Source organism: Phragmites australis, chromosome 12 (assembly GCF_958298935.1).
Source record: "Phragmites australis chromosome 12, lpPhrAust1.1, whole genome shotgun sequence".
In the NCBI taxonomy this organism is placed as follows: Eukaryota; Viridiplantae; Streptophyta; class Magnoliopsida; order Poales; family Poaceae; genus Phragmites; species Phragmites australis.
This window is the reverse complement of record NC_084932.1, coordinates 2,883,808-2,895,094: the sequence shown is the minus strand read 5'-3', so window position 1 is coordinate 2,895,094 and position 11,287 is coordinate 2,883,808. Positions and strand designations below refer to the sequence as shown.

Sequence of the window (11,287 nt, the reverse complement as noted above, 5' to 3'; positions counted from 1 at the left end):
TGATTCTGCCTATAATTGTGACCTTTCAGGGTTTTTGAGACTTCGAGTAGCATTCTCCACTCACAGGATGGGCGTACTAGATTCTACCAAGAATCCTTCTTTTCTCTGCCTTGTCCTCCATGCTTCTATCACTGCTGTTCTCACCCATTTTATCGGGAATTCTACATATGTTAATTCTGTAGCATCATCATGCTTTTTGATCATTTCCATCCATCCTGTAAGCTTAGAACCCTATTATATCTTGACTTATGGCATAAATCTGATGAGTCAGAAAATTACTCATTATTTGTTCTGTTGGTGGAATGGAAGCCTTTAAACGAATGATTCGTGGTAGTTGGTAGTGCATGCAAAATTGAAATCTTCTCGACATGCTTTCTTTGATTTTATGTATGTTCATTCCATTTTCTTAATATCTGGTTATCCTTTTATTTGTACATATCTCACACATTTTTTAACCTCCTTCATCTTAGGAAACCGTTATACTGTTATAAAATCGTTTTGGGAAGTGTTTTGGCATTTATTATTCAACATGCACGGTGACTTTGGATTGACCTCTCTACATGGTCCATGCATCAACTATTTCTCAATGGCTGTGTATGCTTCTGAATTTCACCCTTGTCTGGAACCAGTTATTGCTTAGGGCATTAGTCTTGTTTGTCAAGGAATATCAGTATGTGAGTGTGTGGGAACGCCCCTTGCTTCTAAACTATTGTGCAGATGACTACATTTCAAAACAAGATGTGATAATGCATGTATAGGTTTCATCTTTATGCCTATTCTTATTTTACTTTTTATATATTTTATATCATCTTTTGTCGCTCTTTTTGGGTTTCATATCTAGTCTACCTTAACTTGCTTGGGACAAAAGGGCTAGTTGTTGTTGTTGTATGTGAGTGCATGTATGGTAAAAATGTGAATGATTTTCTAATATTCTTTTGGGCCTCATATCTTTGTTCTAGGCAACGATGATGTGTTCTTTGCTTTATCATTTGAACATGATCTATGCCATATTCAAATGCTGATATCATGTTATGTTTGCCTTCGATTTTTGCAATGCTTGTTAACTAATTCTACTATTCTACTGCAGTAGTCACCTTTGTTGAAACTATCCATTCCCATTTTGAATGTTTATGTGAATTTATTGTGTTTGGCATTTTTAGGCCCTCTTCGATGTTTGGATCTAGTTACGTGCTTTTAGAAAGTTGATCAAGCATCTATCCTATTTTGGACCTCATTCCTAATGTCACAGAGACATAGATACACAATTATACCTAGTTCCCAGTGATTATAGCAGAGTTCTTATGAGGCTTGTTCTGGCCATCTATGAGAGAAGTACAAGGTTCAGGTCTATTGTTTATTTTTTTCATCAATGTTTCGTCTCATCATTGTGAAGCCAAAATCGGAGTTGTAAGGTAGGATACTCTTTGTAGCTTGCCAATTAGTTGCCTTTCTCCCTTCTAAATAAATTCATAAGGCAAGCTGGAGGTTCGATGATGGCTGGTTAATCAACATTACCCTGTTTGCATTATATTCCAAAAGATGGTGTTCCGTTTTATTTGCATTCTGTTTTCTTTCCGGTACCAGAAAATTGGACCTCACCACAGTGTTGGCACCTGAAAGTTGGCTTCCAAAGCTTCATTGCTAGAAGCATTTGTATCGTTTTTTATTTCCTGTTTTTTTTCCTTTTGAGTTGGTGTATTAATTTCTTCTCAACAGACCGAAAAAGAAAATCAATTGACATGTTTAGAGAAATGCATTTTTAGTCTTATTTTAAATGTAAATTTTCTTAACAACTAAAGTGCATAAATTGGCAAACTGTATTGACAATACCAAGACACTACGTTTTTTATGTTTGATGTCAACAGCCTAAGGGTTTTGCGAGTGGGTTGTTTTAGCTCTGGACACATGCATAGTACGATAGTTGAAATCCGAATATCACACTTGCTGGTTTTGATGCCACTGTTGTTAATGTGGGCTGAGTAGACTTTTGCTGGAGACTTTACACTTGACATTGGCCAATTTTATCAATCTTGCTAATTTTATCGGCTGACCACCTTAAATGATTTGGTTGTACATGGAGTCTATAGGTGTTTTCACATCATTTTACTGACAGTCAAAACTTCTGTTGGGTAAAGTAAAAGTTATGAACAGGCTGCAAAGTTAGCTTATGATGTCATAATGATCATATTTTACACTTAAGTTAGTCATATTTTTTGCATGAATATTTTTAATCTCATATTTCAGTAATATATAGTACTAATTTTTTAAAAGTTCTGTTTAGGAAATATTACCTCCATTAAATTTTTTTCTCTTCACAGTGGGGGTGACCTAGGGTTTCCCTTGCCGCCGCCGGTGGCCGGCCCTCCGCCACCTCCGCTCGAGTGTGTCAGCACCCAGCTGGTGCCCGGTTGGCACTCAGCTGGCTTGCGCTGGAACCGGTACAAAAGGAGCCGTCACCATCAGAGAGGGGCATCGAACAGAATATACGGCTTGGCTGCTTCTTCTCCCATTCTCTCCTCCCTACTGTTCATCTTCTTCCTTCTCTAGACCTTCTTTCTCAATGCTTCTCTCTAAGTCCCTCTCCCTCTCATGTCTGCTTCTCTTCTCCACCTTGTTTCCCTGTACCCGGACTAGAGCTCTCCTTCCTCTATGTTCCCTCTCCTCTGTGTCAATTGATCGGTGTTATCCAGTGGGTTGCTGCCGTGCCTACCCACGATCGTGCCTGAGTCTTCGCCGTGTGCCCGCCACGCCCGCGCTTGTGCTCGTTCCCGACGCCACATGTGCCTTGCCCGCATCCACGTTCGCGCTGTCGCCATGCGGCCCAGGCTTGTGTCCATCCGCACGCTTGCTTGCTTGCGTGAGCCAAGCAGGAGCACGCACGTGTTGCCGTCTTCTCCCAATCGCTCGTCAGCCATCCGTCCTCCTGCCCGCCTAAGCTTCTCCAATCTGAAAAGGCGACTCCTCTGCACAGCACCTGTTGGCTTCTACCTGATCTACTTTGCTATGGCTCTCTATGTTACTGTTGTACTACAAATATCTTCGTGTCTTGGCTGGGGAGCAGCATCAGCACAGGAGCATTTCAGTTCAGCAGAGCAGTGCAGCAAAACAAAGCAGCTTCGTTCAGTAAGAACAACATGTTCTGAGGTGCATCAGCGCAAAGCATAGTGCAGCAACCAGTGGAGCGGTTCCTCAGAGACCACCGACCACATCAGTGACACCAGGCTCTATGAGCAAGTGGTCCAGAGCACAGAGATCTCTAGCCCCCAGCACATGCTAGAGCTCATCCTGCAATGGAATTGGATCCCCTCCTCGCAAAGGATTGGGATTTCAACCATGGGAATTGGGAAGCAGTTTCAAGCTAAAGTGTTATCTCGTTTCAACTCTTGTATGCACCACCCATCATCCTTGACCCATGGTTGCTTCTTCTTGCTTGCGTATTTTCGCCGTCACATCTTTCGCCTGACTGAGGAATCGGTGAGCTTGGCCCTTCATTTGATTCTGGGCGGCTCCCTAGCTAGTTTTCATGTGCAGTATGAAAGTGATCGTCACTTCCGCTTCTCGGTAGCTTCCAAGAATGTCAATTTTCATGTCTATTCTCTTAAGAGGATCACTACCAAATAGTTTGATGTTTATTTCCATCTATGGAGAGATGGTGGTTCAAATTGGTAGAAGGAGAAACTCGCTTGGATTGCTGATGAAGAAAATCAATGGACCACTATTACTCGCAAGAAATAAATGAAACAAAATTATTCTTCCAAGAGAGTGTCTTTTGCTCATAAGTTTGTTCAAGAGTCTCCAATCAGGAAATCTTCTCCGGTGCAAGCTCCCCCAATAACCAAAATTGGAGAATTTCTTTGTCCTATTAACAATGGCAAACAAAAACTCAAATTCGGGGTAATTTTTCAAATCTAAACTCCTCCATCGAATCGAACAATATCTTTAGCAGGCTAAAGCAAGACCTTAACTTTGAGACTAAGTTTGTGCATGTCACCCCATGTGACCAATTAGAGGCTCTCCCACTTGATCAAGGTGCTAACACTGATGTTACTTCCCTTCTCTGTTTCAAATGCTTGGGAGTGGGACACCTTGTCAGGGATTGTTTATGGGACGTGAGGTGCAAAAGCTGCTTCAACTATGGACATATTGCTAAAGATTGTCTCAAAAGGACGCGCGACCGAATGTTTAGGTGGGTCCAAAAGTGCCAGCCGCAAGCATATAAAACTTCTCCAGTGCAAGGTCGAGCTCAGGACCAAGCTCCTTTGCCTGACATTCCTATGGGAGGACAGGGTGCCAACGATCAGGTGGTACAAGTTACTAAAACCAGAATCGATCAAACCCCAAGGAGCCTTATTGCGCCAACCATGCCTTCTGCTAAGATAGTGCAAAAATGGATTAACAACATAGCAAACAATGCAACTCTCCAGTTCACCTGTTCTTGGCCTGAAAAACCAATTCAGAAAAGCCTCTCAATTCAGTTGTAATTGATCTCAAACAAGAAATCATGCGATAATACTTTCAGCTCTTTGCTTACCGGTAATCTGGCAACCAAGGAATTAATGAAGAAAATTCAGATTTGTAGTAATATTCCAGGCAGTCCGCTTGAATGCAACCCTATGGCTATTGTGCTATATAGACCCACTATCCCATCAGTGATCAACTCCATCTTGGCTCTAAAACCTCACTTTGAAAGAGCAACAGACAACCACACTTTGGAACTACACTCCTTCATAAGCTCAAAAGATGCAGATAGCTCAAAGAACCAAGAACCTGAAACCGAAATACTTTCCAACCAGAACCAGGAAAGGGATACTAGTGCCCTCATGAGTATTCCGAAGGTTGCCTTCCCAAATGGGCAGTCCTTTGACATGGCGTCATCATCCATGCAACTAAATCTTCAGCTCCAGACAAACTCCTCGGCTTCTGGCATGCTACAAGAGATCATAGTCCCTATGCTCAAATGGCAACAAGCTCAAAGCAACAGCGCATGTTCATCTCAGCAACTCACCAACAACAATGGGTCAATGCAGCCTACCTTGCTATTGACATATGCCAATGAAAATTTGGCCCTAGAGCACATACCACCAATCAGCCCGAACGCCATAAGAGAATTTCAAACTGGTGTCCCTCAATATAATATCAAAACAAAGAGCTACACTCATTCATGGGATATATACATGAAGCTCAAAGCCAATAGGGTCATTAAGAAAACATATGTCAGGAAAAACAAAAGGAGAAAAGAGAATGCAGCCACCATCTTCCAGAACCTGAACAGTGTAGAAGGACATGCTGGATCAAGTGGAGCCAAAAACACTCCCTTGGTAGATGACTCTCTAAGAAGAATTGACATAATCAAAGCAAAATATCAGGGGCTCAAGCAGAATATCAACACTGGTACCACTCCTAGGAGGAAGAGGTCTGCTCGCCCAAGGGAAAACTCATGTGTTGCTAATAACTTCCCTCTGTCCACTTTTCCTTCCATGGCCCAGTCAATTTTCCTATTCTCTTAGATCTAGAGATAGACTCAGTTACACACCCAGAAATTTCAATAACTGCTATTCAGACGATAGTAGTGGAGACTTGCCGACTATCTCCTAAGGAGGTGTCGATAGAGCTATTGATGGCCTCAAAGGAGGAGAACCATGAAGGGATTGGGGGGGGGGGGGGCAGCAGCTCAACAATAGAAACAAGATCTTCTAATGAATAGTCAAAAGAGAACATGGAAGATTCTAAACTGGAATATAAGAGGTCTAAACGATGAAGACAAATGCAGGCAGTAAAGACCAAAGTAGAAGAAAGTTCTTATGCAGTCTTTTGCCTTCAGGAAACCAAAAAGGAAGTAATAGACTGCTCCTTCATGAAGAAACTTGCACCAAGAAGATTCAACAAATTCTCTTATGCGCCATCAGTAGGGGCTTCAGGAGGAATTCTAATGGGCTGGAATGGCTCAGTGTTCAGTGGCCAGGTCATATACAGAACTACAGACAGCACTCCACAAACACATTTCAACATCCCTCTCACACAGGAAGCATATACATAACTACAGACACTTCAGAACACAATACGACATGTTCAACAAAGCCATAGGCTCACTGATACATGGCAATATTGTTGGGGAACAACAAGTTACTCCTCAAGCAAGTTCTACGCATTGCCTTTCAAGTCAATCACACCTCCAGCTCCTATTACAGCCATTTGGAAATCAAAATGCAACAAGAAGCTGAAGATATTAATGTGTCTACTGTTCATGAACAGATTGAACACAAGAAATATTTTGAAGAGAAAAAACTACAAAATTCAAGGAGAAAACTATAATTGTGTTTTATGTGACCAAAGTGAAGAGGAAACAGCCTACCACCTGTTCTTCGCAGATGCTGGAACCGTATAGGCATAAACTAGAATCACAATACAAATTTCTTCAATATGATCCAGCAAGCAAAGATGAATTTCGCACAACCATTCTTCATGGAAATTTTTATGATGGTTGCTTGGGAGATTCGGAAACAAAGAAACGGCCTGATCTTCCAAAACATAAGATCACCCTTCAGGGAGTGGAAATTTTGCTTCAAAGTGGCTGCCAATCTCCAGATGCACAGAATGAATCACACTTTCAAATTGAGCTTCTCCACCTGGCTAGACTCTGTAACTTAAGTCTCAGACCTCCCCCCTCTTTTTTCTTCTTTTCCCCCTTCCTTCCCTGGTACAGTATCCTCCCTCCCTCTTTTCGGCCTACTTAGGTAAGTGTTGTTTGTTCTCTCCCTTAGAGCATCTCCAACCAAGCCCTTTTCTCACCCCCTATCCTATATTTGAGGAAAAAACGATGAAAAACGGTCTCCAACCGACCCCCTATCCGACCCCCTTTATTTGAGGAACCCTCAAATTTCATCCCTCACCCCCTACATCTAGGGACTCCTCATCCAACCCCTCATTTGGGAGAGAGGGGAGAGAGAGAGGGAGAGAGGGGAGAGAGAGAGAGGGAGAGAGGGGAGAGAGGGGAGAGAGAGGAGAGAGAGTTACCAAATATTAATAAAATAGAGGTGATTCGAATATAGGGGGTCAAATATGAGGGGTCGGTTGGAACGTGTTGAGAAATAGGGGATGAAATCTGGATGAGAAGTCCCTAAATAAGAGGAATAGGGGGTCAAATATGAGTAGTCGGTTGGAGATGCTCTTATATCTTTTTATTGTATATATAATAATATAAGTTTAACATTGTAGGGGCTTCCCCTACAGTTTTCTCTAAAAAGAAGTTTTTCTCTTGAAATTTTGTACATCCCTGCCCCTTGCATCGATACTCCAATGTTGTCTCATGCTGATTTATAGTACATGTTTTTACTTTCCAGTCTTGCCATTCTTGATTACTCTCTTGAGTGAAGCTATCTTCGTAGTTTGGTCATACTCTATTACCCTGCTTCTTTGTAAACTAGTCTGTTACCCTGCTACCACCTACCAGTTCAGTTACCTGTCGCAATCAGTCTTAATGGCCATGTTCTAATTTTACTTTTGATTATACTATTACAATTCAAACTTTCCAGAATATGGTTCAAAATCTGACAGTTTGACTTAATATTGATTCATTGACAGTTGTAGACTTCATCCTTCAATTTACCTCAACACGAATGATTCTTGAAATTGTTGGATGTGTGGAAGGATAAAGATTGAAGCTGCTGCTGCTGCTTGGTGATGTAAAAGCGAATGATGATCCAAATATATGTGAACTTCGGTGTCATGTAATTGATATGTTTGAAGTGTTGTCGAAGCATGTTTCAGATCAGCAAGCAGACACTTCGATTTCTACTAACATTGTTTCAGAGGAAAGGTTTTGGGCGTGGGTCTTTAAGCTTTCGAAGTATGAACATATCGTGATGCTGTTGACCTCAAATGAATATGAGCACATGTGATTCACAAGAAGAACGGAGCACTTATATGAATACAGTCTTGCAAATTGAGACATGAATCTGATCATGTAGGGGCCCGTTAAAAAATATAAGACATGGAAATTTTACAAATACAGTCTTCTGTTATTAAACTTTCTGCAACAAAACACTAACACAAGCTGAGATTATGAGATGATGTGCAACCTTATGCACAAAAAATAGAAATGATAATCACACTACTGGTAGAGTAACAGGGTATGAGTGATCAATTTTTCAAACAGACACAAGTTCAAGGAGCCGAGAAACTAATTTGCACGTTAAAAAGCAGATGAGACAGAACACATCAATTTATTATAGTTGCACTTTCTTATTAGAACTGGACGACCGTAGTATTACTTTTAATAACACAAATCAGACAACACCAATAGCTCCTTGGTCATTGCTGATTGAAACTGGGGAAACATAGCACTCAAAATCATCTGGCAATACCACATCATAGCCAAATTATGCCACTTTCAATAACACAAATGAAATGAACACTCTGATCTTACAGACAAAGTAAATCATCGTGCAATAAGTCATCAAACATTTCTACCCAGAACATCATCTAGACAACGTAATACTTTCTGCGGTTTCTTTCCCATCATGAAGTCCACACAAAAGATACCCTTATCATAAATTTGTTTACAATAGCGGGAAGTAAAACAGGAGTCCACACTTCACACTCTGTGCAACCACTCCACAGAGATAATAAGGTTAAAACATTGATGCTAATTCCTCAACATGTTAAGGTTTTATGCCGCACCCAGCTCCTTATCACACTCATCAAGCTCAAGCTTCAGCAACAAGGTGTAGGCCGAGCTTCTGATTGCACTCATCAAGCTCATGATCCTTGTGGAAGCGAGGGCTACAGGTCAGGCTCCTTCTAGGCCTACTAGGCTTAGGTTAGGCTCATCAATCTCAGGCTTCTTGGCAAGCTCAGTCGCCTTCTGTCCAGTAAGGGCTTGCAGGTCAAGCCTACCAGGCCCACCTTGTGAGAAGCTGTTGACACCTACCCTGCACAGTAGAGGGGGAAAATGATGACATTTGCTCAAGATAGAATGGTAATAAAAAAAAACATTCTAGTGACACACTGCGCCAAACCAAAACAAACAATTGCATATAAGAAGAGTTTCTAGTAATTTTGTTCTATTTTAAAAAATGATGACTTTTGCTCAAGATAGAAGGGCAATCCCCTAGTGTTACATTGTGCCAAACCAGAATGAACAATTACATATAAGAAAAAAGAATTGATCATTTTGTTCAATTTAAAACAAAAGCAGAAACAATTTCTAGTGCAAGCTTTGAGAAACTAATATGCAAGCAGACTATTCAAATTTGGTTATAGATACATACCTTGCTCTAGTCTTCTTGTAGCGGGCATACACAGCAAGACAGTACCCCAAGAATCCAGACATGGCAATTGGGGCAGGCAACAGGACCAACAACCCGGCAGCACTGCTCACAGCAACCAAGAGTACAACGTTAAGTGTGTATATCGCAACGAAAAAAGCAGGTACCTTAATGAACATTGTCTCCAGAGAGACAAGAGCTTCCTCCAGGAGAACCAAAGACACGAAGTCACTCCACAACCACGCGAGAGCAACCGTCTCAAGCGAGAGCTCCTCAACAACAAGCAAGATCCGGTCCGCTGGGTCGTCTGCCGAAAAGGCAACGTCTGCCGGAAAGAAGATCACCCACGCCATGCGCACGAGGAAGCACAAAGTTGTAATGCCTTGTATGAAACAACCGTAGAAGAACCACCCCTCGCGGCGCTGCTGATGCTCTTCCCCCCGGTAGGGAGGGGTGACCACAGCACTTGCGGACTTCTCACTCCCAGCGAGCTGGCGATGCTCCGCGATAGCATACCCAAGCATCCCTGCGGCATAGAAGGTGCAAAGGCTCGCAAATGCCGCTCCACTTTCAGGGCCGATATGGTGAGCGGCAGTCAGGGCCAGCAAGACAACATAGGTACCCCGGAAGAAGATGGTGAGGAAACCCATGGTTTCTGATAAGGTGATCGTCCAAAGTAAGATGTAGCAGCCGGCGAGGAGGGAGGAGGCCAACACGATGGCCGTTGGCTTGCCAGCGACGCGCTTCAGCACCCACGGCGTAAGCCACACGTACAGCACCGACACCAATGCCATGCCGAGAAGGGCGCAGAACAGATTAGAGTACGGGTCCGGCACGCCGAGGGTGTAGCGGTCGTCGCGGCCCGGCCTCACCTCCGCCGGCGGCTTCTTCTCCTCGGGCGGCGTCACCTCCGCCGGCGGTTTCTTCCCATCGGACGGCGTCAGCCCCGCCGGCGGCTTCTTCTCCTCGGGCGGCGTCACCTCCGCCGGCGGCTTCTTCCCATCGGACGGCGTCACCCCCGCCGGCGGCTTCTTCTCCTCGGGCGGCGTCACCTCCGCCGGCGGTTTCTTCCCATCGGACGGCGTCAGCCCCGCCGGCGGCTTCTTCTCCTCGGGCGGCGTCACCTCCGCCGGCGGCTTCTTCCCATCGGACGAAGTCACCCCCGCCGGCGGCTTCTTCCCATCGGATGCCGTCTTCTCCGCCACTGGATCGTTCTCCGCGGGCAGCATCGCCTCCTCGCGCCCGCTCGCCGCCGCCGGAAGAAACCCTAGTCGCTCGGAAAGCAACACTAGCTAGTTGAATTGATCTGGTGGGTCAGGGTCAGGTAGACAGTCGAGCCGGACCATGAATTTGTTGGCCAATCCGATCCCAAGGGCAAATTCGTCAATATAAGTAGACAAAAATTCTGGAATATAAAAGGGGAGATGGATTAGTTGTAAAAAGGAAAATCTTTTATGCAAACAAGTAAATAGGTATGAACTTGCAAATAGTTAATATCTTCGGTCCAATTCCTATCCAAAGATCACGATTAATCTCAGTATCTCACCAGTAGGGGAGTTGTTTTGCATAAAATATATAAAATATCCTAAAATAATCCCTCCACTAATAGAATCAAACATAACCTTCGGATGAGGATTAGACAGAATACATTCAGCACATTTGTACCTATTTGCTTATTAGTACCGAAGATTTTTCATTATAAAAATGGTGAACAAAATTGAATTGGACCATCTTGCGGCGGCTAGGTTTGTAATGTAGGCTGATTTGAGATTTTGGTGGCTTTGCAAAATAGCTCTCAGCTTCTTGAGTAATTGCACATTAGTCCTTGTTAAAAGCGGTATATTAAAGCTCCGAGAATTGAAGCAATTCCTAGGTTCAAGCACTATAGCTACTGTTTATATGGACCCTACATATGTATATATCTATATATATATAGATGCGGATATATATATATATATATATATATATATGCATATGTATATATGTACATATACATATATGTATGTATATACGTATCCATA

General features: G+C 43.0%; 1 protein-coding gene across 1 annotated transcript; it reads right to left on the bottom strand.

Moving 5' to 3' along the window:
- Nucleotides 1-8,388: 8,388 nt before the first annotated feature.
- LOC133886981 (uncharacterized) lies at nucleotides 8,389-10,570 on the bottom strand. Its single transcript, XM_062326894.1, has 2 exons — nucleotides 9,270-10,570; nucleotides 8,389-8,930 (listed from the first exon to the last, which is right to left on the bottom strand). The coding sequence occupies exons 1-2, from the start codon at nucleotides 10,493-10,495 to the stop codon at nucleotides 8,789-8,791; spliced, it is 1,368 nt and encodes a 455-aa protein (XP_062182878.1). The 5' UTR covers nucleotides 10,496-10,570; the 3' UTR covers nucleotides 8,389-8,788.
- Nucleotides 10,571-11,287: the final 717 nt, after the last annotated feature.